The sequence below is a fragment of the Phalacrocorax aristotelis genome, chromosome 6, assembly GCF_949628215.1.
Source record: "Phalacrocorax aristotelis chromosome 6, bGulAri2.1, whole genome shotgun sequence".
Taxonomy (NCBI): Eukaryota; Metazoa; Chordata; class Aves; order Suliformes; family Phalacrocoracidae; genus Phalacrocorax; species Phalacrocorax aristotelis.
Genome location: NC_134281.1, coordinates 40,476,778 through 40,500,811, shown reverse-complemented (window position 1 = coordinate 40,500,811; position 24,034 = coordinate 40,476,778). Strand labels below are relative to the sequence as shown.

Sequence of the window (24,034 nt, the reverse complement as noted above, 5' to 3'; positions counted from 1 at the left end):
CACTGAGTGACAGCCTCACTAGTATCATAGGATTGTGTTAAAACCCCTAAAGAAATAAGGCAAGTTTGTTTAGATGATTATGTGTTCCAGGGATGACCAACAAGGAGAAGAGACATTCCTGCTAGGGTTCCCAAGCTTTGAGCTTTCTCAGTGACTCTCCATTTGCAGGGGTATGAGATGCTCTGAAGCAGGTCAGAGCAGTGACCCCCCCACTACAGCAAGGGACTCCCCAGTACCTGTCATGCTCCGAGCACTGCCAATATATTTTTTTCATGTTGGCATTTTACTGCCAAACATTCAGTGCCCAAGATCTTTCCCATGATTCACTCCATAGTGCGATATTAGCAGAGGATATCTTCACTTACATTACAATAGTCTAAAAATAGAGAAGTTGTTTCAGAAGACGGCTCTGTGCCAGCTGCATACTAATACAGCTGTCTGGAAAAAAGCATATGCAAGCAAACAGAAGAAATTCTAGAATTACTTGCATTACACATCCATGCTTCACCAGCTCTCTAAAATTACAAAACCTACCAGAGAGACCAAAATTAGATGAATTTGAACAGGAGTCTGCAGTGCTCAGCCATCTGACTGTACACAATTGCTTTCCAACTGCAAAGAAGCCAGAAGTCATTCTCTCTCACTAACATTTTAAGTTCACTAGACATAAAAAGAGAAGCTTTTTTTCCAGACTGAAGATTTTTGAAGGCCCCTCCATACTCTTACGCTATCTGATAAATAAAGGCATCATTATCCAATGCCCAGCACAGTGCAACCATCACTTCATACTCCTCCGGGACATTGCATTCCTAGATGTCAGTTCAGTATTAAGAAATTTCAGGTTTATTTTTCCACAAGGTGAAACTGAGGCAGGAAGAGCTCAGCCCTGGGGGCTCCTGAAGCCTATGGCAGTCAGGGAGCGAGCAGCCTCCAGGTTCCTACTCCAGCTAAGGACAGATACCAGGCAATTATTTCTTGGCACATACAAGGTCATGCTGCAAAGCAGCTCAGAAAGACTGATGTTCCCTGTTAAGAACACTGCAGCTTGCCAAATGCAAATGGCCCAGACCCATGGCAGCAGACCAGCCCAAAAAGTAAATAAATAAATTTTAAAAATCCCTCCAAGCTCACAGTACATCCTCCCACCCTTCTCCAAGGTATTGTGCCCATGAGAGCCCAGCAGCAAGATGTGCCAACAAGCAACAACTAAAGCAAAGCAGGAATGAAGTTTTAAAGTGAATCTGATATGCAGGGAACAGAGATGTCCACCTAACCTGCCAAGGAAAAGGGATTTGCACACTCACTACCAGCAACCCCACCCATGGACAGCCACAGCACTGCTCTACTCCCAGGAGAAGGGTACAGAAGAGGTAGCTCCAGGAGCCAGCTTGACCACCCATCCCATCTGGGAGCGAGGACGTCCTTCTGAGGGAAGGTGCTATTTTGGAGAACAGTCCTCAATGAGCTTAATGGCCTTCATCTCTCCTGTGAAAGCACCCAGTGTTCCTCAAATCCAGCAACAGGAACCAGACGTAGTTGCACAGTAACAGAGCAACACTTCAGCTTCAAAAGAAGCCTTTTGCATGCAGGAGATTTCTTATGGCTAGAAACCAGAGGATGGCCACTGGGCCCCAGAGGATGCGGCCAGCAGCCGTCTGCCTTGCAGACAGATGGCAGGGATGGATGGCTGCACACCGGTGCTGCCATGCAGGGCTCCAGCTGCTGCCCCATGGCAGTAGCTGTGTGAATGCTGGAGGGCTTCCTGCAGTCCCTGCAAACAGGGCATTTTGCACCACAGTGGGAGCAGATCCTGTTGCAGATGTTACTGTCCTTGTTAGGGGCACTAAGCTTTCCCATCACAGCTTTTGCAATTGAGGTGCAGGTGGTTTTAAGATAACTTAGTCTCATTTCTCTGTCTGATGCCTATCCATGTTCTGAAAAGGGTTTTTTAATAATTGAATGCATAATGCAATCAAAAAAAAGGACAAGGACAGCACTGGCACAGAAAGAGCATTTCCTCAGAGAAACAGCAAGTCTGAGTCTCTTCCAGCTTTCTGTGAAGGGTAAACAGAAGGGAAGTAGCTCAGCTTCTAAACATCTGCATTTCAAAAACATTTCTAAACACTTTTAAAGTCCAGAGCAAGTTCCCAAGGCAAATATCATTAAGGCTGGTTCCTCCTCTGAAGGATGCAGACTGCACAGGCCTTTTGGGATGCCCAGCCACCACTCCCTGGGGCACCTTGCCAGGGCTGCCTTCCCCCTCTGCCCTGGGAAAGCCCTTGGTAGCTGGATGAGGAGGGCTGACGCACCGGTCTGACTTTGGCTTTCCAGAGGTGAGGGGAAGTGTCTGTGTCAGGCCCATGAGTCACCCCCACATCTCCCTACAGGCAGCCTCACCACCCCCAACCCAGAGCATCCCTCTCCCAGGACAGCTATGGCAGCCAGTGCCCCCAGCAAACCTAAGCCCAGAGACTTGCAACAGATGCAAATTTTTGTCCCGTGTGTTGCCCTTGCTTACGGTTTGCGACGGAAGAGGACAACCATGTGCCTTTGCAGAGAAAAGCAGGTGACAGTTTGAGATGTGGCTCAGCAGCATCACTGGTGAAGACCAAGAAGGGGAATGCAGCCAGGACCCTGCACGCTAGCGTTGACTCTAACATCTTCAGATCACACTGCAGGGTTTTGGGAGCCAGAGACCAGGATGTTTCCTCAGGCAGACAGGCAACCAGCTTCTTCAGGCAGATAAGAGCATTTACAGTTACCAGGCAGTGCTGCTTTCCTAGATGATCTGAGGCAGCTTCAAGACAGTCATTACAACAGTGACTGGCAGAGGCTTTAGCAGCTGCAATGCCTTCCAGAAGCCATCCCTGGTTTGGCACCAGCCCCTGTTGGCATTAACTACAACAGGGTGACTGCTGTCTTTGAGGTCTCAAGATTAAAGCTTGAGAGAAGAAACTTGAATTGTTGATGTAAAAGAAGATATGAGGTTATCTTACATCTTAAGTGTTGACTCTTTTGAGGAGCTAATTCCAATTGTCTGATCAATGAAGCTCTTAACACTAATGCAAAGTTAGCAGCAATATAGAGACACATATGCAATTATTTCGGCTTAACAAGATTTATTTTTATTTAATCTGTTACAACAATCTAGCAAGAAAGATGTGTTACTCCCTAGTTTCTTAGATTTTACACTTAATTTACATCTGCCTTCAGCTTGGCACAAAGTGTAGGAAAATAGTGTTTTAAAATACTTTCTTCAGTCAGTGAAAGGAAGCCTTCAAGGTGTGCCAAGTAAGCTCACACCATAAGAAATTAGTGTCCTTCGTCTCCAAATGCTTATAAACAAAACCCACCAGCAGCTACTGAACTGATAATGACCAGAAACAGAGTCTTTCGCTGCTGCAGAAGTGGTACAGCTCACCCCCAAACTTGCTTTTATTACCCAGAGTGTGGGCCAAGACAAACTATTTTTGCTTTTAAATATCAAAAACATCCCCACCTTTGAAGGACACTGTCACTGAGGAGCACGAATAATGACCTGAAGAAAAGGCGCTCTGCACTTTACAGGAGCAATTACTGACAAAAGCTTGTTTAGCATTTTAGCAACCTGCTCCCAGGTGCTCAGCCAGTTACTGACTCCAGCTTAGCTGTTTGACTTTAAAACCTTTGGGACAAAGCGTTATTTCTCTAAACACAATCAGCTATTGAAGTCTAAGAAGTTGAGGCCTTAATGAAGTTACAAAGCTACTCTCTCTGTGTTTTAGAGATAATTATAGGGATGAGGATGCATCTGTAAGCTTTATACAATCTCATTTTTAACTTATCTTAATGATGATACATTAAATAGCTAAGAAGGAACAGGTCCATGCTGAGCAGGCAAGGCAGTAAAGGAAGCTTAAAGCTGTCATGAAAGCTTCATCAGATCTACAGTGAGTGACCTGGCTGCAGTCCCTGGGGTGCAGGCTGCCAGCTCCCCCTGCACCAGCACACACGTTTGCTAGGTCACATCTCCAACACGGCAGCCAGTTTCTGAAACAGATTTGCTCCCTGAACTGATCCACCACATGGTTACATGAACACTAAAGCTAGACCAACAGACAGGCTGCAGCCAGAGAAAGAGCTAGAGAAGCCCCAGTGCAGACCAGTTTGAAAAGTTTAGTCATTGTTAGGTTACAGTTGTTAGAGAGGGATTTTTCTCCCAAACACTTCAAGACACACAAAACCACATACAACTCTTCTTTCAGTAAGGGGCAGATCAGTCTTGCCTTTGCTGCTCCCAACATAATTTTGCAGATTTTTTAGGGTTATTTTTGAGTTTGTTTTTCTGTGGGTTTGTGGTTTTTCTTTTTTTTATTTCCATATTTCATCTCCTTACAGATATTAAGGTTGAATCCCAGTAAGACAGCTTCTTCCACAGTTCCTGTACCTATAGTCTTCCAGTTAATGTGGACCACTGTAGTTTTAAGGCCAGAAGGTACTTTCCATCTGCATATATCAAATCCTAGCAAAAGATGTATCTCAATGATTGATGAAAGGTGGGGCAACTATTTCAAGTTCACCAACAACCAACCTCAAACTGAAAAAGTTAGTTATTATTATGACAAAGGCTCAGTAAATAAACATCAGCTCTTCTGCAACTGGTGCCCAATGGAGAGTGCATGTTTAAAAACTTAAGACATGAGCACACCTTATGAGCTCCTCATGTAAACTTACAGATCAATAATTTAATTTACTAAGTACTTTGGCTCACAGTTTAGAAACTCATCACACAAGATTTTTTTAAAAATGGAGCGAAATACCATGGCTTAAAGTCTTCAGCAATGCGAAACTAGTAACCAGCCCAAGTCTTTGTATAAAGGATTTCTGGGACAGAGACATTTATATAAATAAAAAACAAAACCAAAACAAAAAATCTCATGACACTGCATTTTACCACGTCCACAGACTGAAACATCCAAACCAGAGCACAGTGAGATCCTGCTGCTGCGCTGGCAGATGCGCTGCCTCCAGAAGGGACATCCCCGCTCCTCACCTGCGCCAACAGATCTTCAGTGGTGGCCCTAGCGCTACCTTGTACAGCAGCAACCAAGTCAACCTGCTAACTGGTCAGAAAGCTTGTCCAGCCAAACTCAGGTTTCTCCGAGGAAGCTGCATGATGCAGCTCGCCACATGGCCAGGCACGTGCAGAGCCAGCACAAGGGACGGGATGGGAACATGTTGAAGCAGAAGAAAGAGCAGCTGAAAGTGCTGGGCTGTATTATTGACAGCAAACTGCTGCTGTACACTCAGCATCCTGGAATATTTTGGAAAACTATATGAAACCCAGGAGTGTGTGCTGTGAAAGCTAATTGCTGGATTTAGACCATCAGCAACTACACTGGTTTATGTACATTATAATAGGGAACCCGCTCATCATCTGCTTAGCTACTGGCTCGTGCACCATTGTCATGGTTTTAGCTGGGATAGAGTTAATTTTCTTCACTCTAGCTGGTATAGTGCTGTGCTCTGAACTTAGCATGGAAAGAAATGTTGAGATAACACACTGGTGTTTTAGCTGTTGCTGGGTAGTGCTTGTACTAGTCAAGGACTTTTCCAGCTTCCCATGCTCTGCCAGGTGCCCAAAAAGCCGGGAGGGGAGGGGGCACAGCTAAGAGAGCAGATTCAAACTGACCAAAGGGATATTCCATATCATGTAACGTCATGCCCAGTATGTTACCTGGGAGGGGCTGGCCGGGGGAGGGAGGCAGCAATCGTGGCTCGGGAACGGGTAGCGTCGGTCGGCAGGTGGTGAGCAGTTGTATCATTTGTGTTTCTACGGGTTTTTTTTTTCCTTTTTTTTCTTTCCCTTCCTTTTCTATTTTATTATATTAACATCATTGTCATCATCATTATTATTATTATTTTATTGTAATTATTAAACTGTGCTTATCTCAACCCACAAGTTCTTTTGCTCTTCCGATTCTCTTCCCCATCCCACAGGGGTGGGGGGGGGGGAGTGAGCGAGCGGCTGCGTGGTGTTCAGTTGCCAGCTGAGGCTGAACCACGACAACCATGAATGGCCCTCCCTGCAAAGATACACATTGAAATGTCTCATTATTGATTCCCACCTTTAGAATGTGCTCCTCCCTCTATCACCTCGCTGTATGGAGGCACTGTAGCAGTTAACATATGGTGCAGGATAAAAGCAACTTTAAGGCAAAGACACTAGGAAATTAGATCACAGTCAGCACCTAATGAACGATGGAGAGGGACTTACTTAAGTCGTTGTCCATCTTGAATGCAATGTCCAGCTGCATGATGAAAAGCATGAACTGGAACCAGGGGCTCATCTCCTTCTTGGGGAGGGGAATGTGCACCGCAAACACAATATCATTGGCTTCGATCTGCCTGCTCACCGCCTCGTCGAAGTCTTTGAGCTTCTCACAGTGGTTGTGTCCCCAGGGCATCAGCCACTTGGTTTTGTGGTGGTTTTTTCTTACATCAATGCACTTCACTGACGTGTAAGGAACAGCTGTAGTGGGGCTGGGAGCTGCAAAGGGAAGAGAACCGCATTTTTAGCATCTTTAGATATCTTATATAGTGGTTTCCCCATCAAAATACCCAGCTCCCCATTCAACTATTTGAAGACAATTTAAAACAAATGCATCAAATGATTCTCCTTCACAGCTCCTTGATCTTGCAGTTAAGTAATTAAGTTTATTATGTCTACAGATATATTACTGACTTTGTAGTGGGATCAAATTAGGATTAGCTGAAGCAGTGGGAATCTGCTCGTTCAGTCTCAGATATCTCAGTTACACCAAAATCACTTGGAAAGTTCCTGGCATCTTTTCCTGTGCATACATTCTTCTAGTTTGCTCACTGAAGCTTTGCAAGTTGATTTGCGTGTGGATATCACAAAGCTAGATGGATGAACTAATCCTAGACCTTGTGGTCCTGCAGAGTGGGGCAAGGCTTACCACAGTGATTCAAACCATGCACAGCTACATGTTTCCTTGGACAGGAAGGCTTTTCTCACTGATGAGCCACGCAATTCCTTTTTTAAAAACACTAGGGGAGTAAAAATGCTCCCAGCAATGATAAACTGGATAATGCTGCACTAATTTCTTCTTTACTTACTGTCACGCCCACCAGTGATCTGGTCTGGAGCATGCTAAGTGAAGAAGGTGGTGCGGCCCTCCCTGTGCCGTAACCATGGCACTTGGTTTCTTGGGTCTGAAACACTCCAAATTCTGCACAGCCCCCATCACCACAGCAAGCGACGAGGCTTTGTGCATGTGCACAAGATATAAATTATTGTGACACAGTGAAAATGGGTAACATCCCAGATGAGATAATTAAAACTATGGAGGATTATACTGCTCAGGCTCTACATCAATGAGGAAATACTCAGAAACTGAAGTACAAATAGGGATGAAAGCAGAAAAGAAACGCATTCCACCTTCAGCCAGAATTTCAGCATAACACCTTCAAATCTGAGAGAAAGAAAAGGCTTTAAAAAACTCAAATATATTTCCAACAGAGTTCTTCCACGCAAAGACTTCTTATGACAGTGGTTCTGCCTTGTTTCCAATATCATCACTTGGGAAATAAATATTTTAATGCATCACAGAACTGGCAAACCAGGGAGGCAAGCAAAGCTGGAGATGCTCCAGTTCCTTAGTTCCCCAGTATGATCAGAAGGGCTTGCATGGGTCAGAAAGCCCAGCAACCAGAAGGTCAGTAATTCCCCTGTCCCTTATGGATCTATTCCCCTTTTTGTCATAGAAAGAAGTCACTTTTTTGCACGTCAGCCAGCTCAACACATTTTAACACCCAATATGTTTCACTGCAATTAAACCAGAACTGTCCTATTTTCTGAAGTATTACCAGGAAGGTACCACTGGACATTCTGTAATGAATTCCTTCCAGCTTCACAGGTTTTGGGAAGCAGATGGAACAGGTTAACTAATTTTTTCTTAAGTTTTATTTGATTTCTGTTTTCACTAGAATTTGAAGAAATTAAAGTTATGTAGTACAAGTTTCTTGTGAAATTACATTTATGAAGAACCTCAAACTATCCTGCCCTTTTTAAAATGAAAATAGGGCTTGAAATTCAAACATTTAAGTGCAAATTTAACCTAACATAAAAATGCTCTAATACAAGTGATAGGCATTGAAGTGTTCCTATACTATGGGTTAAAACAGAAGCAGCCTATAGCATAACAGATATCCATGCATATAGAGTAACAGATGACTTAATGTCAAAGTCTCCAGAGAAAAGATGCCAGGCAGTCATGTAAAACTGGGGATAAGCCAGCCAGCCTGCGGGCTCCTGAGAAGGCTATTTTCACATTGTCACCATCGTCATTCTGCCAGATGGTCCAGGACTTCCCAAACAGACCACAGCCTGCTAAAGAACTCCAACAGCAAGCAATAACACCCTACCTACAAACTGCAAGCATTTCAATAAGAAAAAACTAACCCAAACTGAGTAACACCCACCCAGCAACCGGCAGCCCCGTCCGGGGCAGAGCCAGCTCAGGGTTCCCGAGCGGCGCAAGGTTTGGGCAGGCTCAGCACGCTGACATGCACACACACTACACCCAGATGATTCAGACCTGGCTCCCATGTCATTTGGGCACAGCATCACAACAGCAGCTCTATTGCTTTTTGGGACCCAAGCCAGGAACTCTGCGTAGCATCTTCGCTAACGTGCCACCTCATTAGAAAGATGACATCCGCGCTCCTTCCTACAGGCAGGGGAGAGATGACTCAACATGCGAGTCAGGAGGAAGTTATTAAAAAGCAGTTGTTTATAAACTGCATTTTTTCGATTTTTTTTTTTTTTTTTTTTTGACAGCAACAGGATTCTTCCAGCCGAAAAGTAGCAGTGATGCTGGCATAAAGGGTGGGCTAAAAGGAAAAGGATTTGCTTAAGCAGGAATACTTTCAGATTCATACCTGCTCTTGCTATCAATCCACAGCCTAAACGCATCACAGATACGTAGTACTGCTGCATCTCAAACCCTCTCTGCATCCAGCAGTCCTCTGGGAACCACAGGAAGCTCATACTTTACAGCAGCCCCCAAAAAGAATAAATCATTGATATGCCAGAAAGAAACAGCAAAATAGAATTTAAAAAAGCATTCAACAAACAAACAAGAAATCTAACTGCAAGTCCAGGATTACAGAATGCTTTAACAAAGTGCCATAAAGGCATAAAACGGTGCAATGTTCCTTTATCACGCCTCAGTGCAGAACCTAGTAACCGTGGCTAAAACTGCAGCTAGAAGTGAATATTAGGAATATTTTTGTGAAATAAGCCAGACATTCAAGCCAAGTTCTCAGAGCTTTAACTTTGACAGATGTCAAAGTAGGCATTTCTGAATTAAAAGACATTGTTACTTCTACAGAGAAGATGAATGTTTCTTGCTTTGATGCAACTCATTATAGCCATAAATACATGTTTTCATCACTGACTGATTATGATTTTAAATACTTGGCATGCTAACTCAAGTATCCCCTCTGCCAAAGTTACAGCTTTGAGGAGCAAGAGACAATTACTATATATATTCCTTGTTGGGAACTGCACACCAAACAAACGTCGGCACTTGGCTTGCATTACTTGTTTGGCTCCAGTCCCATTAAATTCAAGTGAGTGTTGAACCAAGTGGAAAAAAATGCTTTGCGAAACTGCAGCCAAGTCAACTAACAGTATTACAAAGTGCTATGCAAAACAAAGCTAGCATCGAGGGATTTCAGTTAAAACGTGGTGCCAAGCAGGCTGCTTTCAGTCATTCTGCCTGTGGGCTGGTAGATGGTTCAGCTTTATATATTAAATGATATACGTCAGCCTGTAAATAATTAAATAGCCGTTTGTGCATAATACAGTGGATAAGCCTCAGCCCATGTTCTAGTCTGCTCACTGTGATGAGAAGCGCTACAGAAATGCAGGTGCCCTTCAGAGGGGTTAGCAGGATAACCAAGGAGAAGAGCTTTTAACGGGAAGGTTTTGCAGAAGCTGGTCAGGAGCACAGCTCTCCAGGAGCCAGCCCTGCAAGCTTGGGTTGGGGCTGCCCAGGGAGCCCCTCTGGTGTCCTGGCTCCAGGGGCCACGAGCAGACATCAGGCAGAGACCCCTCTCACTCCAAGGGGTTCAACTTCAGCAGTGCAGGATGCCAAAAACTAGGCATAAGGCCAGCAGAGCTGCTAGCACTCTCAGTGGATACTTCCAACCCCCCTACTTATGAGAAAAAACTTCCCACAGACAAGTTTAGAGACAGGATGATTCACAGCAAACACTTTCAGAGCAACAGCCACGATGCCCAAGGAGCCGGCGTGCCTGTGCCCGTGGGAAGCGGGCAGGAGGTGACTGTCACCACCAGAGCCCTCCTTAGCTCTGATGGGACAAACCTTCATTAGATCTTCCTTAAAAACCCAGGCAAGCACAGACATGAAAATAAAACCAGCATCTGAGCAACCTCTCCTTTGCAGTTCACTGGTTTTCATACTAGTTTGGAAAGTGAATAGTTTACCCTCTTTGAAGCTCATCTGCAGATATGCTATAGATACACTTACCTTAAAGGTATGCAGCAACTGGCTGATGGAGCCGGCCGATATGATGCTGGGGAATGGGGAAGCTGCCTGCTCCATCTCCTCCAGAAGAGGCTTTGGAGGTGCCTGTCTCACTGCAAAAGCCCCAAGGTTATCCATAATTACATGGGTCACAACAGACGCTGCTGTTCCCTGCCATGGAAGGGCAGCTCCTTGCAGCAGCTTGAGCCAGCAAGCCCCTGGAGAGCCAGGTGCCTTCAGCAGCATGGTCACCGCTTCCCAGGGAGGACTTCTGATGAACTTGCAAAGCCATTTCAGCTATGCCTTATGGATTGAAGCAACTCATGCACATGATTTCCAGCAAAGCTTTCAGTGAGGCTTTTCTCACTTTTTGTGTTGAAAGTAGCACATAGCTAATGGTACATTGTCTCAAGCATATGGATTTTCTCAAGCTATGCCTCCAAGAAACAGCAGCAGTTAAAAGGAAGAGACACATTTAGTGCTGGGACAGGGGGTGGAAGACACAGAATTTGAACTGCTTTCAGTTTTGAATGACCCAAAACTACACAGCTTCATGTTGAATTGGTAGTGGTGTTTCACCCCAAACTAAGATGACAGCGTTTTAGAATAACTCCAAATAAGAGGAGCTGAAGGAGACATCTCAGCATACTTTACATCTACTGGTCAGAGAGGTCAAAGGTCTTATTGACCTGATTCAGCAAAAGGTGTCATGATTTGGTTTCTCAGCACTGGTCACCATCCTCATTGCCAAGATACAGGGGATTTCTCTCCTAAATCTTAACCGGAATGTAAATTCTTTCACTTCACATAGACTAAACAGAGTACGAGCAGAGGCAAACAGCTGGAGTGATTCACCACACAGCCAAGACACCCCAAGCCATCCAATGCTGCTTCCGTCCCTCTATATTCTCCATAGCAAAACTCTGCCCCAAATACTCAGCAAACAGGTAAAAAGCAGGGTACTCTGAAGGGACCTGGGGGGTCCAGGCCTGTCTGTCACTGGTGTCTTGCTTTCTTGAGCCACTGGGTTACATCCTGGTTACCACCATGCTCCCAAATCTGGCTTTGGGAAGTCCTTAGAATGGAAAGTTTTAATTCTGTTCATGATTAGTGCAACACTATGGCCAACTAAAGTAAATAAATGGAGTATTTTGGGGGTTGAGTGAGTTAGCAAAATTTTTAGCTGAGACTTAACCCTCCTAGTCTGGTTACTTAAAGAAAGTAAAAACCCGTTCTCCCAATCAATACAAGCATAATTAGTTAATCGCAGCATTCCAACCTTGACTTTTGTTAACATAACTTTTCAAACAAAAGCTAGAGGTTCATTTACAGAACTATGCTTCCTTGGACAGTGTATTAAAAATGAACCTGTTCAAAAGGAATTGCACTGTTTGGCACTGAGGAACCGGAGTTACCCTGGATGGGATGGGACCTGAGGAGGTCTCTTGTCCAACCTCCTGCTCGCAGCAGGGGCAGCCAGGAGGTCAGGACTGGGCACTCAAGGCATTATCCCACCAGGTCTTGAAAGTGGTTACTGCTCCTGGGATACTGATGTGCTGCTCTTGCTGGCCCCTCATTCCCATTTTTATCACTTCACATACAGACTAAATATCAAGCTACTATATAGCAGTCAAAGTTGAGTTTACATGCGGTAGAGATTACTCCCAGCTGGATCATGTGCGCACACCAGTCACGATGTGTATATAGTCCACTTCAGATTTTTAGTTGCCACTTTTTTCACTAGCTCCTCCAACAGCCACGTTTCATTCCTTAAAATGGTTTTTAATGCTGTTTCTACAACCCAGGAGCTCAGACTCAAAGTCTTGCCATTCTGTGAAATCCCACACTGGATTGAGAGAGGCGTTGGGAAATCCTGCTCTCGCCTGCAAGGGTGAAGCCTCCCCACAGCAAGCAGTGACTGCATTTACAATCCATGTGTTTGGTGACTGCATGAGAGCATCTGCCAAGGAGCACGTCATATGGCCATGAACAGCGCAACTGCCAACACAGTTCACATTTCGTATCGGAAAAGTCACAGCTGGTTTTCCCTAGAGCTCCCAGTCCTCCTACGCGCTGTGTCCCAAGTCTTGCTCTTCCCTCGCTCCCACAGATGCTTCTGTTCTCCACACAGCTCTCTCCCTCCCGCTGTTGGGTGCATTTACAGCTGATGCTTGGCTGCCCCTACAGAAAACCTAAGGGCCCAAAGCTTAGTTGAGGTAGAATACAAACAGAAAGCAAAACCCAGTAGAGTAAGGAAGCTTTTTGGTGGCAATGAACCTTTAACAAATCTTCAAACATGGGAAAAGTGACATTTCACCGTCAGATTTCTACAAGAAAAAACAAAGTTAAAGACCTAATGGTTTTAAGAAAGAAGAAAACAAAGCCTACTTTCTCCAAATTACTATCAGTTTTTAATGAACACCTTTCTACATCTTTGTGCCACGAGCAAAACTTGTTCCTACCCATCTCTTGGGCTTACCTCTCCTGCACAGCACGGTAGTGATGGTATGTGGGGATGGGCGAGGGCAAATGTAACAGAGAGACTCATTTAGACAAACTCCAGCACCATTCATAGCCCACTGGACTTACCCTGAAAGATGTTAGCAAACAGCACTAAGCAGCTGTCAAACTGATTTATTTCTTTTTAATTCTCAAAGCCCAGTTCAAAGCTGGTAATGTTTTTAACATCTTTCTAGCACAGCAACAAGTAGCTTTCCTTTAGTTTCAGCTATACTGTCCTTGAAGCAATCTATCTCCATTAACACAGAAGCATTCATTGCCTTTTTCTTTTCTGAGAAAATCAGAAGATCCTACCTGTAAAGGGGCTTAACTCAGGAACCATTCCTCAAATGAAAAAAACAAACCAAACAACTGTTTCATTGTGTTTAGACTTAAGTCTTCACTTCTTTAAAAAAAATATTTAGCAGGAGATAAGTGAGCTCAAATTTTCAGCATTTTCATTTCACAGTATTACATATGCCTAGATTTGCATAAGAGCCACCATCGCTCAGTTTATTAATTTCAATAAATTAAATCTTTAAAAAGCTCCTGCGATAAATCCTCAAATAATTCCTTCTTCCCTCTTCTGTACTCCTGCAAAGGAGGCATTCAGCCCAATTACAAGAATAACATACTCTCTCTTCTCCCACATGAGCACTTACCTCTATGATATATATTTTGTACCTTCTCATCTAGAACACCTACAGCATTTCAAATTAACTACTGACCCTTGCTCTCACACCATAAACAAGCCCTTTAGAAAATCTCAATTGCATTGTGTCTACATTGATTAAAGCCTGAATCCTACTGACCTCATGTGGTGTTAACTTCTCCCATGCACCAGGAGCATTCTGCTTTTCTACTCAATTACCCCCTTCTGTGCAGAGCCATCACTACCCAATGAGCACACACAAAGAACTTCTGCTTCATTACACTAACCAACAGCAGGATAGGAATAAACAAGCTAATTTATCATCGGACAGACTGAGCTTTTCCAACTAGAACAGTAAGAACCTGGATAACATATATTCTTATTATTTATAAATATATATTTATTGCAGGATGAAAGTTTTCTTTTCTACCTCACTCTTTCCCGACCTTGATGCTACCATTTTAATACATTAATGACTGACCAGTAGTGCAGTCATCATATTACTATTTTTTATTACTAGTTACTATTTCACAAGCTATGTGAAAGCCTTTTTCTGGACACTGCAGCAGCTTTTGTATGAAGGATTGCTGTACATTTAAGTCATCTAATCCACCTTAAAAAAAGAAAACCCAAACAAAACCCCACTACGTACTAGACACCCACTCCTTTTGGGAAAATAATTTCTTATCATTTGACCCCAAGCTTTATCAAGACCATAGTCCTTTAAAGCCCCAGGGCACAATTTCCATCCTTATTTACAGCAGGAGTTGCCAGACATAGTATTGTAGCTGAACACATCCTTATTGCCATCATCTCCAATATATTTTTGAATCCTACAGGTTTCTCTCTTGTTTCAGACCATGAAAAATGGACCTGTCCAAACCACCAAGCCTAGTTCAGGAAACTCATGACCCAAGTTTGTGTTCTGCACCCAAGTCTCCTGCTTTGGATACAAAGAACAAGCCAGGACCGGGCTGCGTGCACTTACCTCCTTCTAGTGACAGTGTTGGCTTGGGCAGCACTGGCTTTCCCACCCCCTTTGCGGGGCGGGGGATGGAGTCCTGACCCAGGTCAGAGCATGGCTGCAAGGAAGGTGATATTCGGTGGCATGGACAGCAGCCCAGACCTCTGCCAAACTCAAACCTACCATCTTACAATAGCCTGGGGTGGCACACGAGCTGCCAGGATTTGGAGGTCCCTAACCAAGCACTACAGCCAATAGAACAGTCTTACTGTGGCTCTGAGGAATGTCTGCACTTTCTTAGCTTCCCAGAGCCATGTAGAAGCTGGATAGGTCTGTGTATTCATGATGGAGGGGTTGCTAGCTTTTTTGCTCAACGTTTGTTCTTCAATGCTACTTTTGCAGCTTTGGGCTGTGCTAGCGGAAGAGTTGTCTGTGTGTCACGGCCTCTTTGGAGCAGCACGAACTGGAGATTTCCTTTAGTAAGTCTGTTCCCAAAGAGCCCCAGGAGCATCTGTGCCTTTAAACCTGAAGGTGCAGTTGGGATCCCCGCTGCAGGAACAGAAGTCCACACACCCTGCAAGGCTGCTGCCACCAAACACCAACCAAAGGGCTTCTGAGGAACAATCTTGCTCTACAGACAAAGGATTATTCCCTCAGCCGCAGGTAAGTCACAAAGCAAGGAAACCTTATGAGGCAGCAGAGTACAAGTGTATTTGATGGAGAACTGAATGCATGACCTCCACAATTCATACACATGTGCAACAGCAGCAACAAATGCAAACAAAGCGAGCACTAGCAGTACAAGTTCCATAAATGTAGAAATATATATTAAAATATATTTTATTTAAAAGGAGAAAAAGAAGGTAGAACTGATTTACTAATTGCCACAGACAGTTTGATTTTCTTCCAAGTCGTCCTTTGTCAATTTCGACTCAGATGAAATGCATTTCCTGCTACGCCCAGCCAAGATATTAAATCCCTGCAAACAGAGGTCTAAAATAGCACTATGACCCGACGTTATCCAGCAGCTTTTCTCCTGAGTGACAGCCTGAAACTCTTCAAGTCCACCACTACAGATAACAAGATACCTTGAAACCGCCAGCACTCAGATATGTAAAGAATTTCATCTGCATTTGAATAGGAGGGATCAGATTCTGGGCACTTCCCCAGGCTGGGGCCAGCAGCAGGCAGTCCTGGAGCAGATGGACACCTTGTGCCCTTCAAAGGCTTTCCGAGGCTGTCAGAGAGTTGTAGCTTGACTTCAAAGACCATAGATGTTATTTACTAGTGAAAAGATTTCCTGTTTAATCGTTATCCCTTGCAAAACGCAGAGAGGCTGCGCAACTACTGCTAGGTAAGTGTCATGTTTAAAACCAAGCCCGCTTAGCTCGTATCAACACAGAAAATAGGAGCAGTAGGCCAGTCCTCTCTACATAAACAAACTACAAGGCACATAGTTTCCCTCATGCATCTCGCCCAAGTTAGCTGTAGCTTGGATGTGATGCAGCTGCGAGAAGAGCAAAAAAACACTAGTGCCTCAGAGGGTTTACAGCCTCCCTGCCCACTCCTCAGGCCCCCAGCACGGACGATTCTGCCTGGGAACTCACCATTTCTGGCACATTTGCCTATTCAGCTACAGTTACAGCTCTTAAAAAGAAGAATTGAGCAGACCTAAACTAAATAGACATGACCTTTCATGTCTGCTTTTTCATCGGCTCCCAGTGCTTCTGCCAAGGCTGCAGCACTAAAGGAATGTGTCTATACAGAGGAGTCTATTGGCATTCATGTCCACGGTACAGCACCGACCTATTCAGCACAGCTTGCCCATCTTCTGGAGAGGCCAGCAATGAAAGAAAGTCAGGCACATAAAAATGGTCTTTGTCCTGGAGCCCACAGACACTCTTCCCTAGGCAGGCTGCATTCACATACCTTAGAAATCAGAGCTTCTCTCCTGTCAAAAGATCAGTTCAGCCCTAAGAAGGTAATGAAATCCCAGGAAAGAAAATTAAATCCTGGAAACTCTCTGCTTAGGAGCCAAATCAGACATTTAGATAATGAACTGGAATTGTTGATAGCTGCTCAGCCATTTATACACATGACTCATTATCTCTCTGGGCGAGACACACAAGTAAGTTTTATTTGCTCCAGACAAAACAATTCTGTTTTTTCAACCTTAAGCCGAGGCAAGGGAGCAGTGAACCTGCACCTTCTTAAATGCATCCCCCTCGTCCCAGAAGACTCATGGGCTAAATAAATACCTCCACTTTTCCAATCTGTTAAATTTGTAAAGTGTACAGTTGGGCACTGGACTTTCAGTACTTAACTGTACATATGCCTGCTCCTGGACTTTGTCTTCACTGCAGAGAGGTTCTCCTGCATTCAGTCAGCTCACTGGCACTGAAACCAAGATAATCTGTGACTTGGGACAAGGCATCCTTGTAGTCCTAGAAGTAACTCATATAAAAGAAGTTACTGAAAAGCTGTCTTTTCAATAACTTGTCTAAAGGAACAAAACCCACAGTTTTGACACAGGAATATTGCTCCACAGAGCTCTGTTGTCCTACTTCCTCCTGTGCCCTCCATTTCAGCCTGCCCATCTGCCCAGCAGCTTTGCTCTTTGCTACATCCTCCTGTGGTACTGGAAAACCAGGGACAAGACAGACATTGCTTTGCTTGACTAAAGTAACTTAGAGGGAAAGCTGTTGGGAAAGTGGGGTAATTTCTTGACCCCAGAATGTTAGAGCAGACTAGACCATTCAGAGGACCACAAGCTAGCTTAACAACAAACCAGCAAGTGTGCCAGGGTCAGAGGCTGCAGGTTTGTACGTCTGCCCAGCTTTTGTGGCGATCAGGCAGCAGCACAAAGCCCACCGAGATGCATGAAACCCTGCCTAGGCACCAGCAGTGCCCAGGAGGCTCAGCGTTCTCCAGTATTCTGGCAGCTGCAGAGCTATGAAGCACTACAAAAAGTGTCCCACACTTTGGTACTCGATTAACACAAGATTTCCTGCTATCTCCACAAATTAAATCTGAGCAGTGAAGCCTGTTTTCTTTTTCTCCCCTTTTTTTCCCCCTCCAAAATACTGTATATATACAAACAATTTCCAGATGCAAAGGAAATTAGTAAGAGGGACATCATCAACAGTTTCCCACAAGGTATACAGAGGAAGATAATTTGTAATCAAAACCTTTAGTTTAAAGAAAACCAAGAGGCATTAAACCCACACTAGAGTCAAATCAGGTTTCCATGCACACAAAATTTCTACCACTTGGCCAGCATCAGAAGAAGAGGACACAAGGTGTCCTAGCTCATCTTTGGCCCTGGAGCAGCAGCTGTGGTGTGACCTCCGTTGGAATACCCTGGTCAAAACTCCCAGTAACAAGCACAGCCAGGCAGATGCTGCATCTGGTCCGGCTGTTTGAATGTTTGTCCTCACGTGAGTCCAAGTCCATCACCAGCTAACCTGGCTCCGTGTGGTGGTTAGCACAACTCAAAGGCTGTACCAGCCTGGTAGCATCCCTGCAGACAGCTGGGGTGCCAGATATCTGCCTAAACCCACGCCAAATATCAAAAAGGCAGGGCATACATATGCATAGTATGGAAGGGCTCCTGGGAATGCCAGCATGACTGTAAATTAGCATTAGCCTAATTTCTCAAACATTAACACTGCCTTGAATGGTAACAGAAAATATTCCTGATTGATCCAGTTCTTCTATAGAGTGCGGATGCTATAACTCAGAGGGGTAGTGAAGACAAGGTTTTTATTATGACTAATTTTATGCACCGTGTTTTATCCAGTACTGATACATCCTAACTGAACACTTAACACACACAATCCAGAAGCATAACCTTTAAACAAGACGCTTACCACAGAACAAAGCAGACACCAGAAATTTTGCAGGGTTTGAAAAAGTGACAGTCCCAGTTGTCTGGAGCCAACAGTTCATCACCATAGCATGACGTCAAAGAAATGGCTCAATAAAATTCTCTTTTGAGGCATTTTCTCACTCCCTAGCTTTGCAAAGCTCCCTTAGACCACCACATAAGCTTCACCCCAGTGAGGGACTGACTCCCATACGTGTGTATCTCATGCTTTGCCAACATAGAGTTCTAAGCAAGATCCACTGAGAGCTGATAAAGCTCCTGCTTCTAAATGAAAGAGCTGTTGGAAACATGCAAGCCGTATTAAACTCAGACATTATGCGGCTGACTGTTCAAAAACTAGCTAGGAACCACCACTGGCAGTAAACCCCAATTTCGGAAAAATGAAGCTTTATTGTCGTTGTATCAGGTACCAATGCATTGCATTTGTGTATTTTGGACTTGCACAAGTAATCTGTTAAAATAGAGCACTTAGGTCATATTTCAAAACAATGACTAACTGACTGCTAAAGGAAAAGCTGGTTTAGCTTTGTAGCTGTGTTCCAGTTGTGTACATATTTTGGTTTGTCTAGACCTGAATAAACTAAAATAACTAGATTCTTGGTGTCTGTTTGGTGCACTGGATCAAACCAGACCAGGAACGCTATTTCAGTGACACCTCAGCTCCCATCCCACCTTGTGTCACACCTCCGAAGGGCAGCAGTCCCATGTCATCACTGCCAGAGCTATCGGCAGTTTGAGAGCTCATAGCTCCGCTTCGCTCCCCACTCGCCGTCTCCAGGCATGGTGCAGAAGAACACCACCCACCGACCCATTTCTCATCAGATGCCTATAAGAAAACACCACATGCTAGAGACTCCCTAAAGGGATGAGGACACTGAGCCGTGGGCCCCGGCTGCGGTCTAAGGGATCGGTCACAAGCCACTGGGCTCAGAGCTTCCAGGGGCATGTGGCCCGAACGGCAAGGCATGCTCCAGGGCTAATTGCTGGGAAGAGCGTCATGCGGACCCCAGGTTGCGATGCCCTGCTTGAGCGTCACTGTGCCAGATGTTGGGGCCACACCTAGTTTACACGTAAGAACTTACAGTTGTTTCACAGGCATGATATACACTTATGTTTCAGCTCCTATGTGGGCTGGCTGGGAGCTGTTGGAGCCCATCAGCGCAGCAGCCCTACAGCCACTGAGAGAAGGGGGGGTGGGTGAGCCTCTTAACTCCTTGAATGCATCACAAGTGGTAAATACTGTGGAGGAAAAACCCATTTGGGTGATTGAGTAGATCAGTTTTATCTGCTAGAAGATCAGAAGTGGGTTTTTCCAACAGTTAAGGAAAGTTTGCCCAGGATAACTCTGTAGGACCCGCCTGCACATAGAAGACGTGCTGCACTTACTCCAGCAGTATGAAGTTACTCTGAGTTTGTGCAGGACATGGAAAGTCGGCCACGAATGGCTGTCTCCACTGGCAGAATTGCTGCTTGGCCACAGCAGGCCTGTCCAAGAGACCTGCCCACGCGGCTTTCCAGCGCCAGCATCAGCTGGGTGCCCCCCACCACCCAGGACAGGTGCCCACCAGTAGTGGCTGGTAAGGCAGGGAATAGACAAGGTGGAACACTGAACTAACAGCATCTGAATTCTTTTATCTCCCAATCCCTACAAATCTGAACAGAAATATTTTGAGGTTTTTTTCCTAAAAAGCTAAACATAAACCTATCTTGTTTATCACACTTGTTCCCAGGTGACGACAGAAACAGGGCTTTCTGATAAAAACTTACTTTTGTATAAGCAACTTATTTTTTTGAGCTTAGAAGCCAGAAGCTACTAGAAAATATTTTTAAGATGAACATCAAGTCTGGCTTCTCTGCACAACCCAGGCCAAGACTTTTTATCTAATGAATCAGCGTGGGGTTCAGTAACCTGCTCTTGAACCAGCACTTAAACAGGAAAAAAAAAGAAAAAAAAAAAGGAAGAAAAAAGCCAATCCCGATAATCCCCAATGTTGGTTTGGGTCCACAAGACTAGAAAAACTGGGTTTTAATCCAATGTTTCCCACCGGCTCCTTTGTGATTAAGCAAAGACAAAGAACTGAAGCAAGTGAATGAGGGAAACTGAGGTTTTTGAAAATTATGTTTAGTAGAATTCCTACGGCTCTTAAGAATGGATAATTAGAGAGGCTACAAATGCAAAGCACCAATGTGCATCGGGAACACCGAATGGGCTTTCTAAGGGACGGCGATAGATATTCCTTCAATATCTCTCAAATAAAGACCACTGCAAGAACAGCCCAACTTTATTCTCCCAAATAAAGAGTGCAACAAAATTTTCCCGACACCCTTTCAGAGGAACAGGACCCGAGTTATCCACAGCCGCTACCGAAAATCCCAGCGGCCCCGCATACAAGCTTGCCACGGAGGAAGGGGAATCAATCCTTGGGCGAGCCAGCCCTGGCCCCGAGGGAGAAGGGAGGGTTTGGGCTCGGGAATTCCTCCGCAGGGCAGCACAGCCCTTCCCCAACATCCCAACACTGGAAATCGCCGATGTAGCCACATAGATAGGACGATCGTTACAGGCAGCGGGCGCATAACTCAGCTGCTTTCTAGTAAAAAAAAAAGAATCCCAGGGACTGCCCCAAAACCCTGCTCTCCTCCATCTTTCTCCTTCCACCCCCCCGCTCCTTCCCCAGGCAAGGACCAACACCCGCGGCGGCAGAGGGATGGCAAGCCCCGACTGCAGGGCCGTTGCCACCGGCTGCCCCGACGCCGGCGCGTCCCCGGGGCTCGGGGACCCGCGGGCCAGCTCACCGCGACAGCGACGCATTCTGCGCTTAAAAGTTTCAGGCGGGGAGGTTTGCGTGCGAGGAGCGGGGCTGCCCGCCCGGCGCGGGGAAGCGGCTCGGGGCAGGCTGCGTGGGTGCCCGCCCGCCGGGGGCCGCGAACGCGGGTGGGGGGCGCACAGCACGGCGGCGGCGGCGGGTGGGGGGTAAGCCCCCCCCCCCCAGCAGTCCCCCGGTTTTCCGTGAGCAGAAACAAACCCGAGCCGGCCCCGCGCAGTTCCAGGAGCCTCCGGGAAGCGGATCGGGGGGCGGGTGTGGGATGGGGGGGGGTCCCCCAGAAGAAACGACCCCGGACAAAAGCGCGGGTGCGGCGGCGCGGGGGGAGCGGGGCCGGGAGCCACCCGAACGCGCCCCACCGCACCCCGGAGGCCATAAAACCGGTCCTGCCCTCGCCCGGAGCAGCGCCCATTAATTTCCCTTTTCTTTTTTTTTTTTTCTTTTTTTTTTTTTTTTTTTTTTTAATTTTTTTATCATTACCGCAAGCGGTGGGGTTTCCTCCTGCGGTCGGTTCGGAGGCCGAGAAACGGGGAGGGGCAGAGGTACGAAAAGAGTGGAGGAAGAATTTTTAAAAAAAAATTTTTTTTTTAAAAAACCAACTTTGCAATGTAAGGCTTCCCTGCGCGACCAGTCGCCATACTGAAGATTTTTCCCCCCCTTCCTCTTTCTTTAAGTCCAGGCTGAAACCAGGCCAAAAAAACTTTTCTCTGCCCCTTCTTTTCTTGCAGGCACTAGAGTGAAATGTGCACAAAGAGGCCCAGGGAGCCGTGTTTTCTTAACTACAATAGCAGGGCTAATTAGATCATAGGAGCGAGTCAGCGATACTGTAACAAGTAGCTAAACAACACCGGCGGGGAGAGGAGGAAGAGAAAGTTTGCACCTTCGGCACTCACCGATCAGACCTCCCACCAGAAAGGCGATGACTTGGAAAACCAGCAGGATCCCCCCGACAATGCACAGCTTTTTGGTGCTCATGTTCTCGATGATGGCCCCGGCCATCTTCGCCCGGCGCTAGCCCCCCGCTCCCCGGCCGGGGGGCCGGGGGGGAGGAGGGAGGGCCGGCTGCGCACTGATTGCCCGGGCCGCCGGGAGCCGGCTCCCCCGCCGCCGCCGCCAGCCGTGATTGTGGCCGCCGCTCGGCTGCATGTGGCCGCTTTAAAGGAGCTGGCGGCGGGTCACATGACGCCGCCTCCGCCGCCCCTCCCCGCTCCCGCAGCCCCGCCGCCGGGCCCGGCCCCGGCCCCGCTCCCCCCGGGCCGGCCCCAGCAGGGGCGGGGGCCGCCCCCCCACCCCCACGCCCCCCCACCCCCCGCCCCGGGCACCGCTGCGGCGCGGCCGCCCCCGCGGCTCGGCGGGCGGCAGCCCCGGGGCGGGGTGCGCGGGAGGCAGGGAGCGGCAGCGGCCCCCCCGCCCCCGGCTCCTAGCTGCGCGGCAGGTGAGCCCCTCGGCTGCTTCGCACCTCCCCAAAGGTTTATGCAACTCCTTCCTCACGAGCAATTTAGCCAGGACGCGAGGAGCGGCCGCCCCGCTTTCCCTGCGCCGCAGCCGAAACGCGCTGTGACCCGTCCTCCGGCGGCTCTCGCGCCGCCGGGGCGCCGCTTTGTCCTCCCCTTAGCGCTGCTCTGATTTATCTCGGTGGGTCACGCTACGCGGCTTTCCTGAGTTTTGCTACCCCTCGTGTGTCTCCAAATCCCAGAGGAGGGTCGGAGCGCTCGGCAGCGCGGATGCTGTGTGCCAGCCCCGCTCCCTGGAAGACGCTTCCGTCCCGCCACCCGCGCATTCCTGTACGTGACCCAGAATGAGTTCACTACCCCCTGCCATCACCTCTCGTTTTTAGCATTAGTGCCTTCCGGCTATTCATGGGATGCCACAAGGGTCCGTGCGGCGCTGCCCTGTCAGACGTGCGGTGAAGAACACAGAATGCCGTCGTGTGCAACTGGAACTAGGTGGGGAGTTGCTGAAAACACTCCTTGACGGCAAATAAGCCACGGAAGGAAACAACTGGTGACAAAAATACGGACAGGAACTTTCAAAATGAAAGATGGGTCAAATACTTAGAGGCACAAACCAATAATAATCTGAAGCAAAGAGTCAGCGACAAGAAAAAATAAAGAAGAAACAAATGCAAAAAAAACCACCCCAACAGAAGTCAGAGTAAGATGGCTGAAGTGCTGGCAATGCAATGTGGTAGCCCTGTGGCTGCACCTGCCAGGCTCCCAGCGATGTCTTCAGTTTGTTCAGGATACAGACGACACCTGTGTGCTTATTTGCCTTGCCTAGCCTAACGGGAGCTTTGTGCGTTACAATGATGCAGGTAGCAGCATCAAAGATGGGTCTCGAAATTCAAGGACAAGTAGAGAAGCAGAAGGCATAGGGTTTAATTCGTAAGGAAAGACTATGGGAAGCGTTATCCAGACCTTGGTCATACAATATATAGTCAACACAAGGAGGTGAGCACAAGAACTGTATGTACTTAATGTTTGGCCAAGAGGTGTTTAGGAAGAGGTCCCCTTCAGAAAGGGGGAGGGTACGTGCCCCTGCCCAAGATCAGCCCTCAGTCACCGCCACAAACTCATTTTCTTTGCGCCCTTTCCATGACCAGAAGAAGGACCACAGCTGGCAACCCAAGTCTTCCACAGCAAAGTCAGCAGATTC

General features: G+C 46.7%; 1 protein-coding gene across 1 annotated transcript in view; it reads right to left on the bottom strand.

The window, feature by feature from the left end:
- Window positions 1-22,495, bottom strand: part of WLS (Wnt ligand secretion mediator) — a 38,947-nt gene extending 16,452 nt beyond the window's left edge. Inside the window, exons 1-2 of the mRNA XM_075097312.1 lie at window positions 22,273-22,495; window positions 6,257-6,529 (exon numbers count right to left, since the gene is read on the bottom strand). Coding sequence (XP_074953413.1) covers window positions 6,257-6,529; window positions 22,273-22,378 — 379 coding nt within the window. The 5' untranslated portion in view covers window positions 22,379-22,495. The remainder of the gene's footprint in view (window positions 1-6,256; window positions 6,530-22,272) is intronic.
- Window positions 22,496-24,034: the final 1,539 nt, after the last annotated feature.